We start from the raw sequence: 21,773 nt of genomic DNA on the forward strand, positions 1-21,773 counted from the left end.
ACTCGAAAGAGATGAACATTTTCATAATCAGATTCACAAAAGCAGTTGAGTAAAATCGGATACCCAGTCAAGTTACATATGTTATATCTATTTTTTTCTCTTTAGAAGATAAAAAATCAATAAACATTAAAACGTTTAAAATATTTGTATTAATATTTTCAATGTACAATAAAAATATTGATTTTATAAAAAATTAGGGTTCCAATGCAAGTTCCAACTAACTTAGTTAGAAAAGTCTTAGGGTGATAATACTAGAGACTTGGATTCAAATCTCGTCAGCACCGACTTATTGAACTCATTAAAAATAGATTTATCGATTAAAATATTATAGTTCCAATCATTTTCTTTCTTTCTCTCTCTCTCTCTCTTAAAAAATAAAAAATTATAATTAAAATTAATCCCTTGTAAAAACCCTAGAACAAGTTTTCCAAACGTACATGTCCTACAAAAATGAAGTTATCCCTATAAGACAAATATTACAAAAAAAAATTCTCCCTAAATATAACCCAAGCCTAATAAATTGAAAAGTCTTGATTCAACTGTAGTCAAATTTTAAAATTCCTATAAATCATTAAGTACAACATCATTATTGCAGCTATTATTATTAATTAAAGAAGCAATAAATACGACAGGACAGTACAGCACCAACAACCACCTTAATCTTAATACCAAGAGCAGTAGAAATAGTTGTGTTGGTAATTAAATGTTAGATAGATAGAATTATTATTATTATTTGTATCCTTAACAACCAAATCCCTCTAACGAGCAACATTACATATGTTCGAGTAGAAATGCCTTTTACATATTCCACTTTCAAGAAATCTCCATCACAAAAATAGTGTTTTATCGCTACCATGACAGTTACACACATTGCTCCGACCCAAATTTTTTAGGATTACAAAAATGGTAATCATATAATTTTTAAATTTTTCTTTTTAAAAAATAATAGAAATCTCTAAGATTGTAAAATTCAAAGAAAAAAAAAAATAATGATTATTTTTATTTTGTTTTGTTTTGTGGACATATTGTCAAAACATGTAAATCCTTGTATATAATTTTTGTCTCTACTTATTTATTTATGGGTTTTGATGCCATATGTCCTAAGGTGCAATAAATACATGGAAATAGGATTTTGTAACAAAAATGAATTTTAAAAAAATTATTTTTTACTAAAATACCCTTTACATTCAAAATTTTAAAATGTATTTATTTGCAGTTTAAGGTGTGCCCTAAGGGCACAAATTAACAAAATTCTTTATTTATTTTCACGCAACATGCAAGACTTTCCCTACACAATATTTATACAAAACGAAGTGGGATAATGTAAGAGTTAATATTGAACTTTCTTGTAGAATGTGACCTTGCTTCCCACCTTCATTTTGGAAAAGAGGGCATTTTGGTAATTTAATTATAATTATCTGACACACACGCGTTTTTGTTTTCCTGACCCTCTCATCATATATTCACTCACTCCAATGTAAAACCTATCCTTCTCATCTCTTACCAAACAACCCACAACAATGCCGTTATCTTTCTTTGTTTCTCTTCTGTTCCTCCTAACAGCTCCGTTAAATGCCGTTACACCTCCGTCACTTTCACCATCCGAAGCATGCAAATCTACTCTCTACCCAAAACTCTGCCGTTCCATCCTCTCAACGTTTCGTTCCTCACCGTCTGATCCGTACGATTACGGCAGATTTTCCGTCAAAGAGTGTAAGAAACAAGCCAGGAAAACATCCCACCTCTTCAACAAGTTTCTTTCCGATAATCAACGCTCCTCGATGAGCCACGTGGAAGCTGGAGCATTCGAGGATTGTCTCCAGTTATCAGATCTCAGCATGGGTTACTTAGACACTATATCAGTAGAGCTCAACTCGGCTGACTCATTATCCGAGGCACTCGTAGACCGAGTTCAGACCCTGTTGAGTGCTATAGTGACGAACCAGCAGACATGCTTCGACGGTCTTAAAGCTTCTGGAAGTAGCGTGTTGGGTTCGTTGTACATTCCCTTCTCTAATACTACTGAGTTGTATAGCATCTCACTCGGACTGGTGAGTCACGCTTTGTCTCGGAGTAAGCATAAGAGAAGAAGAAAACCGGGTGGAGAGCGGTTTTTGACTAACGTAAACTGGGATTGGAAAACCGGGTTCGACTCTGGAAGAGGTGAGAAAACTATTTTGCTATTGTTTGTTCTCTCTAAGAATCTACGAGTTTTTTAAAGATGTGTCAACTTTCATTAAAAATAATTCCATCATGATGATATTCAACGGCCAGAAATATCTAACAGATTAATATCTCCCAATCTTGCACGTAGTTCCATATAATGTTTACACGTGGCGCATATAGATAATGCGATACGACATCTAAACAACTATAATGAACTACAGCAAAATATGAACTCTCTTTAAGATAAAAGCCAAAAGCAACGTAACAGTGGTTGTCCATAATCCATAACCCATAACTTGACGTTTGACGTACTTTGCAGTCTAGGTGGTCCCATTTTTATTTAATAATTTACTGAAAAAAATACAAAATTTGGCTTTGACTTGCATATTGCCAGGCTCGTTTATGATATTATTAGGCACTTTAAAATTTAAATTCAGTTTTTTTTAATATTATAAAAGTATTTTGATATTAATAAGCACCACGGCTACTTAAAATGGGACAGATTTTATCTAAAATTTGAGTCTATCGAATCTAAATTTAGCAGATTTGATCCCATCAAATATATTTGAATTAAAATATGATTTGGATATAAGTTGATGTCCAGTGATCTGAGTAGGATCCAGGTCGGATATTTTTATTATCTTCTATCTATAAAAAATAATTGGATGTAGTGGTCAATACATCTTTTTTAAATGAAAAGGTCTTGAGTTCAAGTCACGATTTGATTATACCTGACTTGACTGATCCGAATCAATTAATTTGATTGGATTGAATCCGTTCATGGATTTGATGAAAGTAAAATAGTTCAATCAAACTCATATCTGGATCATATCCGATCCGTTTTAACTCTTAAATTAAGCACTTTAAATTTACTTTCTTATGATAATGAAAATTTTAATACTTGTGAACATTTTAATGTTTGATTGAAGTTAGTAGTTAGTGGTTAGCACTTAGTCCATTGTAATTTTATATAATATTTTATTTTTATATAAATTTATATAATAAAACACGCGTAAATGACTGTTAAACCATGTAAAAGCTTTCTAAATTGGACTTTTCAACCTCATACAATGTTCGAGGCTGTCCATCAAACACATAACCAAAGATAAGAGAAAAATATATATATTTTCTACTAACTCGTTTTTCTAGAATACATTTTCTTGGGAGTTGAGAGTAGTTACACTTCCACCAAGTTGAGCCAAGTTTCGTGGTAGCTCATTGGGGTTTGAAGAATAGTTTTAAATAACAATATTTCTTGATTATTGTTACAATCTTAGAATATATTTTATTTTTATCAATATTGGATTATTTGTTAGTCAAAGGATCTATTCAAACATGTGGGGGACACGTGCCATAACATGAGATTTAAACTACAATCTATATAGGCACATGAGGTGCTCCTCTTTCTTCTTTATCATCACGACATGCATATGTGATTCCAATGTTCAACTAGGGGTGCAACTTAGTTCGATTTGCTTCGGCTTTGAGCAAATCAAAATCGAACCGATCTAAATTTGCATCTGTTCCATGTTAAACTAGTATCAGAACCAAATCGAATAGATTGGTTTGGTTCGGTTTGGTTCTATGGGTTGCCAATACTCTGTAAAGATTGAAAGCAATGCATGTATATTTTAATAAAAATAAATAAATAATAAAAATAAAATATTTTGTATAACAAATCATTAATCTAAGTTGTAAGCACAATAAGAAAAATCAATCATCATTCACCTTTTGTCCTATTCCAATTGGTAATAAATTTATATATTTTTATTTATTTTATAATGGTTCAGTTCTCGGCAGTTTGCTTTGGTTCTATACAAGTCCTGAACCAAGAATCAAACAAAATTGATTAGTTCTACATTTTCTTAATTCAGGACCAAATCATAATTTATTCCAAATCAAATCAGTTCAAAGCTATCGGCTTAGTTGGATTCTCAGTTTGAATGGAACCAATTTGCACTCCTAACATTCAACATTCTTAGCATTCCTGTCCATATAAAAACTTGTCTAGTTACATTAGTGCTTCATATTCTCAATTTACCTTAATTAAAACAAGAAAAATTGTTAATTTTATGAGCAGGGTATAAGTGGCCCAAGAAGAGCTCTAATGGCTTCAGCAACACTGGTAGCCGGAATCTTGCTGAACAAATGGGCAATGGGATTGTAGCGAATATCACTGTGATAGTCACTAAAGATGGAAGCGGTAATTTTACGAGCGTTGGTGATGCAATCACATTTGCCCCAAATAATTCGAGGGTGGAAGATGGGTATTTTGTGATTTATGTCAAGGAAGGATTATATGAGGAATACGTTATTGTGCCCAAAAATAAGAAGAATTTAATGCTACTTGGAGATGGGATTAATCGAACAATAATTACTGGAAATCGAAGCGTCGTTGATGGTTGGACAACCTACAACTCAGCTACATTTGGTGAGTTACTACTGCCCAAGACCTCGTATTGATTATACTTCAATTCAATTTGTTTCGAGCATTAAGTTTTTGTTATATAAAAGACTTCAAAAGGGATGTTAGCGATCTCTAAAATCATGCATTATTTTATAAATACTATTATAAAAAATAAAAAAAATTTGATAATTTAAAAACACCCTTCTGTAAAATTTATGATATTAGATTTATCCCCTTGCAAAATATAAGATCAAATTTACCCCCCTTGATTGTAAGTCAAGAGTTTTTTTTTTTGTCTAATGATTTAACCACCAACTTTTGAAATGTTCAAAATTTTGATTTGTTAATTTAAGTATTTAAAGAGCATTTTGAAATAAAACATAGTTTCATGATTAAATCATCAAGAATGCAACCTTGACTTATGGTCAAGGAGGTAAGCCTAATCTTACATTTTGTAAGGTGATAAACCTAATATCAACAATTTTAAAGAAGGTGTGTGTGTGTACTCAGAAATATTATTGTTGTTAAAATTTGGTCATGATCTTTTATATTGGATTTGACGCTCAAAGTTTATTCTTAAGCAGTGTTTGTTTGTGCTATTTTTCAATACTTATTACTGAAAAAAATTAAATTCAACACTTTTTGTCAAAATAGCACGTTTGTTTACTCTATATTTTTAGCGCTTATTGCTGAAAATAAGCAAAAGAAATTCAGCACTATTTTGATGCTGAAAAAAAGTGCTAAAGCGGTAAGCACTTCGTTTTTTTTTACACGAACAAGTATGCCCTTCATTTTTTTGAGCATGGACAAGTATGCCCTTATTCTTAAAAGGATATTACCTTTTATATCCTATGGATAAGTATATAAACACCCCACAAATTAATGAACCCACACCATGCCTAAATTATTTTATCTTATATGGGTTAAAAGTTTTAGAATGAATTGATTTTTGGTGAGGATGATTTCCTCATTAGTATATAAGCACCCCACAAATTAATAAACCCACACCATGGCTAAATTATTTTGTCTTATATGGGTTAAATTTTTTGGAATAAGTTGATTTTTTATGAGGATGATCTCTACAATGAGGAGATCATCCTCACCAAAATCAACACATCTTGAAACCTCTAATCCTATCAAAACAAGTTTAAGAACCGTATATAGTCCCTTTTTTTTTTTTATAATTATTTTTGACAACTTAGCAATTTCAAAATAGACTGATTTTTGGTAAGGATGATCTCTAGACCATATAGACCATCATCACTAAAAATTTGCTCATTCCAAAAATTTTAACCCATATAAAACAAAAAAAATAGGCTATGGTGTGAGTTGCCTTTATTAATTCATAGGATGCTTTTATAATTACACATCCTTCATTTCCATCGAAAATTATTCATCCAAAATTAAGTTATTTTAATGCTGATTTCAAATTTTGGTGACTTGTATGACATTATTATTTTTAATTTGAAATTTGTGGACTTTTATAAATAGAAATTATTATTTATAAATTGAAGATTTAAATATTATTTATTATTTAAAAATGAATTGTATTTTAATTTTATAAGAAAAAATATATTTTATTGTGTTTGATAATAAATAAGCATTTGAAACATGCAAACAATGTATAATATGATTGTAAGGGTAACAAAGATAATTTACCAGCTTCAGTAATGTGCTACAAACATGATTCAACATCTAAACAAACAATTTTTTCAGCACTTAAATTCAGCGTTTATAAATTTCAGCGCTAAATGCTATTCAACACTTATTTTTTTCAGTTTAACAAACAACACCTAACTTTTTTGAGTTTCAAATGCAGCTGTTTCGGGAGAACGATTTGTGGCCATAGACATTACCTTTAAGAACACGGCTGGGCCAGAGAAACACCAGGCGGTGGTAGTAAGGAACAATGCCGACATCTCCACATTCTATCGTTGCAGCTTCGAAGGCTACCAGGACACTCTCTATGCACATTCTCTTAGACAATTCTATAGAGAATGCGACATATATGGCACCGTAGATTTCATCTTTGGAAATTCGGCTTCAGTCTTTCAAAATTGCAATCTCTTCGCTCGAAAACCTTTGCCTAACCAGAAAAATGCATTCACCGCCCAAGGTCGGACTGACCCAAATCAAAACACGGGGATTTCAATCCATAATTGCACAGTTACAGCAGCGTCGGACTTAGCGAATGACCTGAATTCCACTAAGACCTATTTGGGTCGACCATGGAAAGAGTACTCTAGGACCGTATACATGCAATCATTTATCGACAATGTGATTGATCCAAGTGGATGGTTAGAATGGAATGGGACGGTCGGATTAAGTACCCTTTATTATGGGGAGTACGAGAATTATGGACCGGGGGCGAACACGAGTATGAGGGTTCAATGGCCTGGTTATACCTTAATGAATGCTACACAAGCTGTGAATTTTACTGTTTATAATTTTACAATGGGAGATACTTGGTTGCCTTCCACAAATATACCCTTTTATGGAGGATTAGTGTAATCAAATCATTGATTTAAGGTAATTTCTTCCACTCAAAACCAATGGTTTTTTTTTTTTTTATCTATTAAATAAAGTACGTTTGATCATTTTAATGAGAAATCTCAAAATTTTCAGAAAAATTTGTATATTAATATACTAGTTTTTTTCAAGTTTGTGTACAGAGGTTGCTACTTCCACTTCTAAGCATTGCATGTTGTCTGGCTGGGCCACCAACGGAGCCTAATTTCCTAATGCAGCCCAAAATAAACAAAGCTCGATAGCCTAATGGGCTTAGTTACATTATGCAAACTTGATCTATGCACTAAGGATGGCGGATTTCGGCCTAAATTCGGTTCATTAATTAACATCCTCACTACCTCCAAGTTGGGCTATAACTAGGGGTCACAATCTCAATACGACGCACAAACACGACACAAAATTAGTGGGTTTGGGTCATAATAGTGTCAACCCAACTAACATGATTATTAAATGGGTTGAGTTTGGGTTATTAGCGTCAACCTACCTAACCCGTTTAGTTATTCTATCATTAATATGTAATTTTAAATATATCAACAATTTTTTAAACTACTCATTTTTTTCTAGAATTCCCTAGAATATTTTCATGATATAGTTTTTTTTTTTTTTTTTTTTATATCAAATTCTATAAAATATAAAGGGTGTTTATCTTAAAATTAATAAATAGTTAAGCTTTAGTTTGGAAAAGAAAAAAAGTTTTCTTAATTAGTTATTTATTTATATTTATCTTTTTTTACTCCATTTTTTTCATTAAAATCTAGAGGTATATAGTGTTTGATTTCTAATATTGGCAAAATAACCTTCAGTAAGATTTAAGATCTCACCAAGTAAGGCTATTATGCCTCATGTGATAATGAAATATACTTTGCTTAGTCAATAATAATAGTAATAATAATAATTTTTTTTGGATAATAATAATATTGAAAAACACTTTCCTTACCAAGTTAGTAAGGAAATTTTTTGACCATATCACCTTATGGCATCCAAAAACATCATCTGATGCGACATCATTGTAAAGGACAAAATTTTACGAATTTTATTTTTTTTTTTTTTTCAAAAGAAAGTTATTTTTCACCATTGAACTTAGTTTACGGTTGTGTGACCTTATTTTTAGTAATGATATTTTATTTTTGATGGTAGAAATGGAACTTATGCTATCCGATAAATATTCAAATTTTATTAAATAGGTAATATATGGGTTGAATCAGGTATACCTATATACAAATGGATTGGGTTTGGGTTTGATAAATTTTCATAATACCCTTACCTCAACACAACATGGACACGACCCAACCCGATCCATTGCCACCTCTAGCTATAACTATATGGGTTCAAACCTATAAAGAATAATTTTGTTATAGTAATAAACTTGTGAAACGATCGTACCTTCTATCAAAAAATAATTTTGTTTGGTTGATTCACTGCTAGGATGTTCATGATAACTTTTATAGTACTTTCAAATTTCAATAACCACATAACTAGGCCATCTAATTGGATCATATTTCAAATTAAGGGTTTTTGATATGTAAAATTAAGATTTTTTACCCCTAAATTACTTATTAATTTCTCAAAATGAGTATGAAATCATTTATCTGTATTATTATTATTATTATTATTGGGAACCAATGTATCCGGACTTCTTAGAGCACCCGATCAATTGTCAGGGCACTTAGATCAAAATCCCCCCACAGTCTCACAAAATTCGATTTATACTGATTGGCTTATTGGTTTTATATCTGAATTTTAGAACTCTAATAGGAATTATGCTAACACTGCCATAAACAATTTTAAAGTAGTACTTAGGAAGGTGCCGACACTCTTACCAATATCCTCTAATTAGTAATTTTTTTCGAAATTCAATACAAATCCATAATCAATCAAAAATACATATATATACACGAAATTCAAAGCACACAGGCCCCATGCCCACTACCCGAACATACTTGTAACAAAACACCTCCAATAAATTAATTTCCTTTTAGAACAATGCTTTTAGAACCAAACCAATGATCAGTCCAAAAATTTGTCAACTGTCTTGGACCTTCTTTTAATTTTGTTGGATCTCAAATCCAGAAAAATGTATAACTTATGTTGTGCTTTTCATTTCTACTCGTTTCAACGTGAATGAGAAAATTTTCATCATAGTGTTGCCCGTTGCCAATAAATCTATCTGGACTCGTAGGACTCTTGAATACTTGCACTCATGACATGGTTATCCTAATAAATTGTTCATTTTTAGTCATTAGATCATCACTTGTGTTGTAGGATTTATAGTTAACATTATTTATTAGGTTTTGTTGGGGGCAAGATTTGAATTCAAAACTTAATTTTCTCTTGAGTGTGATTGGTGTAGGATTTTTTCATTTTTGGTGAAACCTTAGTCAAGATAACATTTTCCTTATTTGTGATAGTTAAAAAGTTAAAGATTCTTTCTTTTTCTTTCTTCTGAGAGTTGTAGAGATAACTCTAGAAATATTTAGTCCCACATTGGGTAAATATAAGACTTATACTCAACTTATAAATACTTTTACTTTCCTACTTGCTTGAGTGTGAGAGAGAAAGAGACTAGGCCTTATGCGCACATGGGAACGCAAGGCACTATGGGACTGTGCAATCCATCGTGTTTTGGGTCAACTCGTCGAAAAATCTTAGTGTGCGTGTGGCATTCGATGCCCGGGCATAGGGGGTTCAAATCGCCGATTTAAGCCTCATGTAGGTTAAATCAATGAAAAGAAAATATATTAATTGTAGATAAATTCACCAAATAAAACAATGATGGGAGATAATCAATTATGGGATAAATAAATAAATAGAAGAGCCAACATGCATTTTTTTTTTTTTAAATGCTAATAGTGTTGATAGATTTATCAATCTTGTTGATACTTAGAGAACAATTATCCAATATTACGTGAGATAAATTCACCAAATTAAACAATGATGGGAGATAATCAATTATGGGATAATAAATAAATAAAAGAGCCAACATGCATTTTATTTATTTTTGGTTTTGAAAATGTTACTAGTATTGATATATTTATCAATCTTGTTGACACTTAGAGAATATCCAATATTATGTGATTGCTTTGTCAACACAATGTAACATATTCGATATTTCTTAAAACTCTGGTATTTATTTGGGAAATTTCCTTAAAATAATATCAAATAGATAGATAGAAATTGAAGTTGAAAATGAAGAATTTTTGGATAAAAAGCAAGGTTTGTGTGTGTGTGTCTTTCCAAGAGGGAATTTCTGCATTTCCTTTCAATTTCTCATGAAAAATACACAACATGAAAAAAAACTCATATTCAATGGACCAAAGCATCAAATTTTTCATTGTTAAAATTTTCTTTTCGACAGCCAAAACCGTCAAATTAATAGAGGATGGGAGAAATTCGATGGATCTAAGTTGTCAAATTTGGGAAACATCAAAATTTTCAATGGCCCTGTGCCGTTGAAATTCAATTTCTAAAATTTGTAGGCCTTGGCCCCACGAAACTTTCAATTTTCAGCTAGTGATAAGGAGCATCTCAAATATTCAGCAAAACATGGAGAGATATCTAAAAGGAGGAAAATCCAATAGATAATGTTATAAATAGTATAAAATTGGCTTAGGATTTAGTGGAATAAAGGAATAGGATTTGCCTAATTAACCCCAAATCTTTTGGATAAGGTTTTGTTGTTGTTGTTATGTGTGTCTAAATTTCTCATTTTTAATAGTCAATTTTATCATAAGAGAAATTATCATTAGAAAATTATCAGACCGAAAAATAATTCTTAAATTTATAAACTTGTTGTATTGAGAATGAAATTTTTTTCTAGACCAGCAAATTTTTCTCTCCTTGACCATGGCCTTCTACCTACAACTAAAATCCTTGGTTTTTCTTCCTAAAACCAGAAATCTTCAAGGTCTACAACCTCCATGGAATATTATTTCAACTTACCTCATTTTCGATTCACTGTTTTTAATCTTACCTTAATATCTTTTAGAAACCCTATATGTATTTTGCTATCCAACATTCTTTCATCTTCTACTTTAAAAAATCTATATTGATATTGAAGATTGAAGGTTGAAGTAAATAGAATATTAAGCCTGAAGAGGGTGATGAAATTATTTTCTCAGGGTTGAACTAGATAGAATCATTCTTAAAGTTGAAATTTTACCTAATTGATTGAAAATGTCTAAGTTTTGGGAAGTAATCGAGGTAAAAAATCTCAAGGGTTTTTGGTTATAAGTTAAAAATATTACCTTAATTCTCGTAGAAACCATTGATCTTTCTGTTTGAATGATTTTCATTTTCTACTTCAAAAATCCTATCTCATTCTTGAGGTTTGAAGACTGAAGTAGATCGAATCTTAAGACTAACGGGGGATGGTAAAAATATTCTTTTGCAAGGTTGAAGAGTAAGGTAAAATAATTTACTTGAGAGATTGAATATGTAATCAAGGTAAAAGATCTCACTAAATTTTAATTATAAGTTGAAGACAAGGACAGCTAAGTTAATTTTGGTAAGTTAGGAGATATCTAGATAGTTTTTAAGAAGGGATCAACTAGTTGCACACCAACCTTGAAAAATAACCATTTTTTATAACCTCTATTTTAAACTACTACCTGCACTTCATTATCGATAACGTTAATATTTAGGGTTATTCACCTTCTCGTGACTTCCTCCTCTCTGCTCATGTAAACTATAAACATGTTTATTATACGACCAAGTATTTCTTACAAAATTGGTATTTCTTAAAAATTATGTCAAAATTAATGTTTTTTCGATAACTATAAGTCTTATTGTTATGGGAGAGTTTGGTTAGGGTGGAATTCTATGAAATTCAAGTTGGCAAAATTTTTGGAATCAAGTCAATTCATTCATTGCATTGTTCATCGATTACGAGAAGGTGTTGAGTTCACTCTTTCAGTGGTTTATGTGGATAATTTTTGAACAGGAGAGATTAAAGTTATGGAATGATTTGGCCTCCTTTCATCCAAATATTCTATGGATTATTTTAGGAAACTTTATGACAGTTTGATTCTAAGAAGAAAAAATTGGGGGTCATCCAGTGTCAAATAGATCAATGCAAAATTTTAATGATTTTATTGATGCAAAGGGGTTGCAAGATTTGAAAATGGTAGCCAATTTCTTTTCTTGGTGTAATAAGTCTTCAGGAGGAAGGTCTTCAAATTCTTTTCTGTTTGGTTAACACAACCAGGAATAAGGGAGTTGGTTGAACAGGTTTGGAATACTCAAATTTCAAGAAATCTAATGTACAGACTCTTATGTAAATTAAAGCCTATTAAAAATGCATTAAGAGCTTGGAACAAGGAGTGTTTTGGGTTGATAAATCAGTGAAAGATTCAAGCAAAAAAGAATCTAGATGAGAATCAAACCAAACTAAAAAATTCTGCTTCTGACTCGGGTTTGGTTATTCAGGAAAAATCTGCTAGAACAATATATCTTAAAGAATTAGATAATGAAGAAAAATTTTACCATCAGAAATCTAGAGTCCAATGGTTAAAGGAAGGAGACCGGAATACGCATTTTTTCTACACTTTAGTAAAAGAGAATAATGTGCACAATGGAATATCAAAATCGTTAAATACGGAGAGAGATTCCATTACAGATGAGGCTTAAATGGGGATCTAGGCTACCACCTTCTATTCAAATTTATTCCAGGAACCTACTCCCACTGTAAGTGAATATATTATATTTACTTCGAAATTATCTAAAACCCAAAGTTGGTTTTTAACCAATCTTGTGACTAGGGAAGAAATAAGGCGAGTTGTTTTTGAATCTCCGAAAAACAAATCCCCTGGACCGGATGGATTTGGGATGGAATTCTTCATTTATTTTTGGGAGATTGTGCACGACAACCTCTGTGCTGCTATATTTAACTTCTTTTGTTATGGGAAGATGTTAAAAGAGTTGAATGCTACATTTTTATGTTTAATTCCTAAGAAAGAGAATGCCAAAACTCTCAAAAAAATTCGTCCTATTGCGCTTTACAATTTTGTCTATAAAATCATTTCTAAAATTCTTTCTATTGATTGTCAGTTTGTCTTAACTCTACTGTCAGCTTTAATTAGTCGGCTTTTATTGAAGGTCGAAAAATCCAAGATAATATCCTTGTTGCGGATGAGATGGTCCACAACTTCCATTTAGCTTCGTCTCCATAAGTCCTTTGTGCTACATTGGATATTCATAAGGCATATGACTGTGTCAATCAGAGTTTCCTTAAATACGTTTTAATCCAAGTGAGATGTCCGTTAGTCTTTGCTAACTTGATTATGGAATGTGTGTCTTCCTCTTTATTCTCTGTAATCATTAATGGGTCTTTGCATGGTTTTTTCCCTACCGAAAGGGATTTACACTAAGGTGATCCGCTTTCTCCTTACCTATTTACCCTTATTATGTAAGTGTTCACTTGTTTATTTCAAAATAAAGTGGACTCAAATCAAATTTTTATTCCTTCTATTCAAGTAAGTCCATGGGATTCACATCCAATCTTTGCAGATGATATTCTTATTTTCTTACAAAACGACATTAATTTTGTGTGACATACAAAAGAGGTTTTAAGTCATTTTTATAGAATTTCGGGGCTCCAATTCAATGTTACTAAAAGTAACATTTTTTTCAGTAAATCTTGTTCGGAGATCCAATTTACTTTTGAGTACTCTTCGCTTTAATGAGGGAAATCTTCCTATCCGCTATTTAGGACTCCCACTTTTTTCTTCTCGTCTGACTTATACTCTTCGCCAACCATTTATTGACAAATTATACAAAAGAGTTACGGGGTGGAAAGGTCACTTACTCTCTTATGCAAGGAAGGTTGAGTTGATTAAGTTGGTTCTTTCGAGTTTTCATTTGTATTGATCGTCCTAATCATCTTGTCAATTGGAATAAAGTGTGTTCTCCTAGAAAAGTGGGAGGCATTGGCATTCATTGACTAAGGGATAGAAATAAAATAGGTATGATGAAACTCTTCTGGAATTTGGCAGAGAATAAATCCATGTGAGCGAAATGGACGAGACAAAGGTATGTGGTGTGGTTTGGATATTTGGCATTCCCACGTCTCTCAAAATTCATCATAAGCTTGGAAAGGCATTCTAAAGGCAAGAGAGAATTCCATGAATTTTATCATAATAAAATTGGGTGATGGAATGTCTCGTCCATGTGGAGAGACCTTGGATAGAAGGGCGATCATTAATGTCCAGATTTGGTAATAGGATTGTGAGCCTTTTTAATAGTGATTTGGATGCAAAAATTTCTGATTTTATGGAGGTTAGTAATTGGAACTTATTGAAAGCATCTAATGACTGAATGAAAGAAGTGCGGAATCTTATTTGTTCGCAACGGTTACCTCGTGGGTAACTAAATGATAAAGTAATTTGGTTACCAACATCAAATGGAAAATTTACAATGAAGAGTGCATATGAAGCCATTCAAGGAATCATCAAATGCTATTTTGGAATGATATAGTTTGGCAATCACAATCTATTCCGAGACAATCTTTTGTAGCTTGGTTAGCAATCCTTGCAGGATGGTCGAATGTTATTGATGATGATATTGTGAGTATTGAGCTATCGGCTATAAAAGAAAGTATGAAATATGCAGATTTCAAGGGCTACCAATCCATTATTGTAAGTTAGGATTCATTATATGCAGTGAATGTTATTAATAAAGTGAACTTACCATGTTGGAATTATGAAGATTTAGTTGAGAAGATAAGGAATTTGACTTCAAGATTTACAAAATTTTGAATTTTAGGGAGGGGGGGAGGCGGATAGAGCAGTAGATTATCTAGCAAGACTTGACACTCATGCTGGGGAATTTAATATAATTGAGGATGTGTCGCTAATTCCTCAAGAACTCATGAGAACTGTAGTAGAAGATCAAATTTGTTTATATTCTCATTAGTTTTTTCAATAAAAAGGGTGGGGTCCCTACAACCTCGACTTACCGATAAAAAAAAAGTATTTTTTACAAAAATTATTCAACCAACAATAATTTTTGTGAGCATGGTTGCAGAACAAAAAAACAAAGAGACGTAATTATTATTTTTGAGTGTGATCATCCAAATGGAGTGCAATTAATAGTGGGTGTGCAACTAGTTGATCCCTTTTAGGAATTATCAGTTGATTTGAAATGAATTATTTTTTTTATTTTTAAAATGATAAAGTTTTCATTTTGAAAGTAATTTAAAAAAAATTATGATCCATTGATTAATCATACTTTCACACCTACAAGTTACACGATTAATCAATGGATCAGAAATATCAAATGGATCAACACCACAAGTTACTAAATTGTTTTTTTTGAGAAGACTTGGATATCGGAATAACTGGCTAGCTCGGGTTCTTCATTCTCGAGTTCTAAAACCATGAATTAAGGAGCATAATTAATTTTATTGAGTTTAAGATTGATTTTGCTTGGATTCCCAGCTGTTGCTAACCAATTACTATTGCCGCCTCTCAACCCAACATAATAAAATTAAAATAACACAATTTTCGATAATATAAATAATTAAATAATTAAAATACCCACTCCATCCCTTCATAATTATATTATAATAATATAATTTAGAATAATAAATTAAAATACAAGGTTCTTTCAATCATGTGGGCTGATCATAGTTTAATGGGCATGAAGAGAGTTGTAAGAGTCAACTGCTTTGTTTTATTATTTTATAAATTCTTTTTAAAAATAATATATATATTTATTTAAAAAAAAAAAAAAAAAGAATTATATTAAAAGCTTAGAATTTAGATTGGAAGATGTCCTGGCGGAATTTCCGACTAAGAGCAACTTCACTTTCACATGTGAGCTGTTCAATTCAATTCCAAGAATAAAATGTGAATCGGTCTTCATCTGAGTTGAATAATGGGTGACTCATTAAGTGGCTCTTTTAACTTGCTTTATTTGAAATATTATTTTATATAAAGTTCATGTAGAGTTGAACTATCCCAATTTTCCATTTATTTATGCTAATGTAAGTAGCGGTGTATCTTTGTAAAGTTGTAGTAACGAATAAGGTGTTGACAGATGTTACTTATTCCATCAGCCGATCTTCACACCTCATTCTTTGTTCGCACACGCACACGCACACGCCTTGTCCGATTCGTTGGGCGCGGCAAATTTGACAATTACCCCTAACTTTTCTAAACAATTACAAAGACCTTTAACAAAGAAGCTTCAACGCAATAGTACCCACTTTGCCTTGTCTCCTCCTCTATAAAGCCTTCCAACTCAGTTTCAGCTTCTTCATTCTCAAATCACCAAAGAAACTAAAAAAGCTAAGAAAATTATGGATTCTATCAACTCCTTCAAGGGCTACGGTAAAGTAGACGAGATTGAAGAGCGCGTATTTCAAAAGAAAACCAGAAAACGCTTGATCATCATCATCGTCTCTGCGGTCATCTTAGTAACGGTTCTCATTGGTGCGATTGTTGGAACTTTGATACACAAGAGCAACACTGAATCCAAAGGAACCCAATCTTCCTCGACAAGTCCAGCTGCCTCGATCAAAGCCGTTTGTAGTGTAACCAAGTACCCTGATTCGTGTTTCTCAAGCATCTCTTCTCTCAAAAACTCCAACAAACTTGATCCAGAAGAGATCTTCAAACTCTCTCTTCAAGTCGCCATTAACGAGCTTTCAAAACTCTCTGATTTACCTGACAAACTCATCAACAAGGTCAACGATCCAGGTGTCAAAAAAGCATTACGTGACTGCAAGACCGTGTTTTTCGACGCCATTGATGAACTTAACACATCGATTTCATCAATGACGAATGTGAGACCAGGGGAGAATCTGTTGTCTGAATCAAAGATCAACGACATCAAGACATGGATCAGCAGCGCCATCACAAATCAAGAGACTTGTTTGGACGGCTTAGATGAAATGAAAGCAAATCTTGTGGATCAAGTAAGGATGGCAATGAAGAATTCTACCGAGTTCACGAGTAACAGTTTATCTATTGTTACTAAGATATTTAAAATTATTGAAGATTTAGGGTTTACGATTCATCGAAAGTTACTTGGATTCAAAACTGATGGTGAGTTTCCTGAGTGGATCAGTCCTAGGGATCGGAGATTACTTCAGGAGATGAAACAAAATCCAGATCTGACGGTTGCGAAGGATGGTAGTGGAGACTATAAGACGATCAATGAGGCTATATCTGTTGTTGGACAAAGAAACAAATCGAGATTTGTGATCTACGTTAAAGAGGGGACGTATGAAGAGAACGTTATCTTAGATAAGAAGTATTGGAACATTATGATGTACGGTGATGGGATGAAAAAGACGATTGTATCGGGAGGCTTGAACTTTATTGATGGGACACCCACATTCGCTACTGCTACTTTCGGTACGCTTTTAATTTTTCAGGAACATTGAAATTGGCATCGTTACAGAACCGTAGATGTTTCTCATCGAATCTCGATGAAAAGCCTCTGTGATTCTATAAAAACACACATCCACGTCAGCATTGTCCCATAATATGTCAATTTCAATGTTACTTCACCACTCTCCTAAAATTATTATTATTTATTTTATGGGCCCATCAGCATGTGCATGTTGGTCTTTCTCTCTGTATCTTGGAGAAGGAAAACCGTGTGGGCCCCACTAGATCAGACCACACCATGTGATCGTAAGCAAAATGACCTTAAATGATGCATGACTAGATGGATGCTAACAACCGTTAGATCCTTTTGAAAGGTAATAATGTGTCATTGTACTTGTAAGTGGGCCCATGCATGGTTACCGATGTTGGAAGGGTACTACCAATAGTGTGAAAACGTGGCGGATGTGTAGGCGTTGGGAGTGTCTTTTTTTGGTTGTCCGCGAAACACGGTGGCCGGCATTTTGTTTCAACATCATTATTATTATTATAATTATTATTTATTTTTGCAAAAGTAGCCGTGTGGCATGTTTTACAATCAATTATTGGATTGAGTTGATTTATTTGAGTTTTACAATCAGTGCTGAGTGCTCAAATAACGAAAATACCCTTAGTCATCCAGTGATACTGGTCACTAATATTCTTATCTTACTACAGTTGCTGCTGGAAGGGGATTCATTGCAAGAGATATGGGGTTTATAAACACAGCCGGGCCAGCCAAGCACCAAGCGGTCGCCTTCCGATCTGGATCAGACCAATCTGTTTTCTATCGATGCTTATTTGATGGATATCAGGATACATTATACGCTCATTCTAACCGTCAATTCTATCGTGATTGCAATATAACTGGGACGGTTGATTTCATCTTTGGATCAGCAGCAGTAGTTTTCCAAAACTGCAATATCCAGCCCAGGCAACCAATGGCGAACCAATTCAACACTATTACCGCACAAGGAAAGAAACAATCAGATCTCATCTCAGGGATCTCGATCCAACAGTGTACAATCAGTCCATTGGATCATGTAACAGCTCCAACGTATCTGGGAAGGCCGTGGAAGAACTTTTCTACGACGGTTATCATGCAATCAAATATAGGAGAATTTGTGGATCCAACAGGATGGACACCATGGGTTCCCAATATTGAACCACCCAGTACAATATTCTATGGTGAGTACTTGAATACTGGGCCTGGAGCGGGTTTGGATAAACGGGTAAAATGGGCCGGATATAAGCCTATGATTAGTGCTGAGGAGGCAGAGAAATTCATGGTCAAATCTTTTATTCAGGGGAGTGAGTGGTTGCCCCAAGCAAACGTTATGTTCGATTGACTACAAATCATTGGGCCAAAGAAATTGTGAATCATTAATTGTATTGTTACATGTTGCTTCAAATTGTTATTTAAATACTTTTTTTTCAAAGAGTTTAGATGAAACTTATTTAGTTGATCACAAAAATTATATATCATGTGCTGCATTCTTTGAATAGGGTGTAATTTGGTAATTGATCTTGTTGGGCAACCACTCACTTTTTCTTGTCAAATTTGGAGAAATAGATTTATTGCAAATACAAAATATATTTACTTGGTTCAACTACGATACCTACATCCTTGGATGGATTAAATCTTCTTCTTCACCATGAGAATTAAAAGAGTACTACACTATAAATAAAAAAAAAAAACAAAAAAAAAACTTGAAATATAATCCAAAACCCAACTCTTGAAACCTTTGTACACCCCTTTCTGTCTCTTTAGAGTCTAATACCTAGAAGATGGAAGATTTGACAAATAGCTAGATCAACAAAGTATAAGGGTGGGGTCCCTACAACCCCAACTTATCAATAAAAAAAAGTACTTCTTATAAAAATTATTTGACCAACAATAATTTATGTGAGCATGGTTGAAGAATAACAAAGAAAAAAATAAAAAATAAAGGGGTGCAATTTTTTTTTTTCGAGTGCGATCATCCAAATGGAGTGCAATTGGTAGTGGGAGTGCAACTAGTTGATCCCTTTTAGGAAAATCAGTTGATTTGAAAATAATTATTTTTTTATTTTAAAAATGATAAAATTTTCATTTTGAAAGTAAATTTAGATTTTCCTTTTATCTATTGATTAATCATACTTTGATGCCTGCAATTTCGTAAAACACCTCTAATTTATTACGTGAAAATATCAAACTGATCAACTCCACAAGTTACTTAAAATTGTGAGAAGACTTGTATATTAGAATAACTGGCTAGCTCGGGTGTTTCAAAGACCCAAATGATTCACCATACTCTTCTCATTCTCGAGTTCTAAAACCATGAATTAAAGGGCATAATTAATTTTGTTGAGTTTAAGATTGATTTTTGGCTTGGATTCATCATTTAATGTCTCTAGAATATCTAATGGTAAAGATAATAATCAGAAACATCCCCAACTGTTGCTAACCAATTACTATTGCCACCCCCCATCCCAACATAATAAAATTAAAATAACAAACAATTTTGGATAATATTAAAAAGATAAATAAATTGAAATACCCCCTCCACCCCAACTTAATTATATTATTATAATAATATAATTTAGAATAATAAACAAGATAAATAAATTAAAATACAAGGTTCTTTCAATCATGTGGGCTGATCGTAGTTTGATGGGCATGAATTGAAGAGAGTTGTAATAGTAAACTGCTTTGTTTTAATTTTTTTTCTAAATCCTTTTTAATAATATATATATTAAAAAAAAAACGAATTATATTAAAAGCTTAGAATTTAGATTGGAAGATGTCATGGCGGAATCTCCGGCTAGTAACCTCACTTCCACATGTGAACTGTTCAATTGGAAGAATATAATGTGAATCGGTCTTCATCTGAGTTGAATGGGTGACTCATTACGCGGCTCTTTTGACTTGATTTATTTGAAATATTATTTTACATAAAGTTCATGTAGAGTTGTACCATCCCAAATCTTCCACGTGGAAAATAATCCCATTAAATTTTATATTTTATTTGACGCATTTTGTTACTTTGTAGAAAAACCTGGTCGACTCAACGATTCTTCAAAAAATATGTCTTTCGACTTTATTAAAAATGTTGAACTTCTACTTTAATTCGAAGAAGGGTCACACGTTTTTGAAACTTCAAACCGTGTGAGAGAGACGTATATTAGAAACAGTGCACTCAACTCTGTCACTTACTGTGTATTTGGTTTTGAAATTAATGGACATAGATAAGTCTCTTATCTACGAAAATACCATCTATTTTTAAACTCAATATTATGAAAGATTTGTTGCAGGAAAGTCAATCCGAGACATTTGTGTCATTCCAGCATTTTCCATTATAAAATCCCAATAATGCCTAATATGGGTAATTTTATAAATTGGGGAAACCCTTAATAAATACATGTAAGTTTGTGCTATTGGTTGATACATAATTCTATGAAATTTTGGATTGGCCTTTTTGTTAGTAAATTTTTATTTTAAAAAATTATCCTTCATTATTTCTTTATGATCACATAACTTATATTGCAATTACATCAAAAAATGACTTATAAACTTTATCTTCTATTTGATTGTCCAGAATAACATTCATATCTTTTAGTATTAATTTCTTGTTACACATTATAAAATTAGGGTTAAACTTAATTTTTTTTTTCTATAATTTATTATTATTTTAATAATGATGAAGTGATCTTAGTTGGGGACACACGGGGGACATCTTAATGTGGTGGTGAGTGTATGCCCATAAATGCATTTTCTCCGATATATGAGTAAAACGCATCTATGGATATGTGTGTGCCACCACGGCAAAGTATCTCTCGTGTGTCCCCCGCTGAGGTCACTCTAGCATGACCCTTATTGTTTTTTGGAAAGTAATTGGGGGGTTAGGCAAACCACCAATCAGAAGTCCTGAAGGGTTACAACCTCGCAAAGGCATGCCCAACAACCTCCTTTCTCACTATATCCTTGAGTTCACTAAGGAGCCCTTCATACAACAAAGTAATATCAATCAATATAAAATCATTTTGAGAAGTGAACAATCAATTATTTTTTTTTATAAAATCCAAAAAATAAATAGCCTCGCATGGCATATTAGGTTGTGGCTTAGTCGGCTTAACCCCAAGATAGGAATCTCTTTAGGGTAGAGTTAGGATTCAATAATTGTTAGGGGCACTATTTGTGGAAGCTACATTCCTTGTTCGTAATGGCATGGCCATATGACATAGAATCGTTCAAAATATCTTCTTCTTTCAATTGTAATTATAAGGGCAAGTAGTTATATCCATGCAATAAGTTTAAGAGATTA

The 21,773-nt window shown here is 32.6% G+C and overlaps 2 protein-coding genes across 2 annotated transcripts; both read left to right on the plus strand.

Moving 5' to 3' along the window:
• The first annotated feature begins 1,322 nt into the window (after positions 1–1,322).
• Positions 1,323–7,160, plus strand: LOC147410235 (pectinesterase-like). Its single transcript, XM_086432996.1, has 3 exons — positions 1,323–2,163; positions 4,247–4,597; positions 6,393–7,160. The coding sequence occupies exons 1-3, from the start codon at positions 1,521–1,523 to the stop codon at positions 7,082–7,084; spliced, it is 1,686 nt and encodes a 561-aa protein (XP_086289122.1). The 5' UTR covers positions 1,323–1,520; the 3' UTR covers positions 7,085–7,160.
• Positions 7,161–16,301: 9,141 nt separating this feature from the next.
• PME1 (pectin methylesterase 1) lies at positions 16,302–18,954 on the plus strand. The gene is made up of 2 exons (XM_086433012.1): positions 16,302–17,457; positions 18,148–18,954. Exons 1-2 carry the CDS (start codon positions 16,398–16,400, stop codon positions 18,816–18,818), a joined length of 1,731 nt encoding a protein of 576 aa, XP_086289138.1. The 5' UTR covers positions 16,302–16,397; the 3' UTR covers positions 18,819–18,954.
• The last annotated feature ends 2,819 nt before the right edge of the window (positions 18,955–21,773 follow it).

This window comes from Akebia trifoliata, chromosome 1 (genome assembly GCF_017979445.1).
Source record: "Akebia trifoliata isolate Shusen 1 chromosome 1, ASM1797944v1, whole genome shotgun sequence".
Taxonomy (NCBI): Eukaryota; Viridiplantae; Streptophyta; class Magnoliopsida; order Ranunculales; family Lardizabalaceae; genus Akebia; species Akebia trifoliata.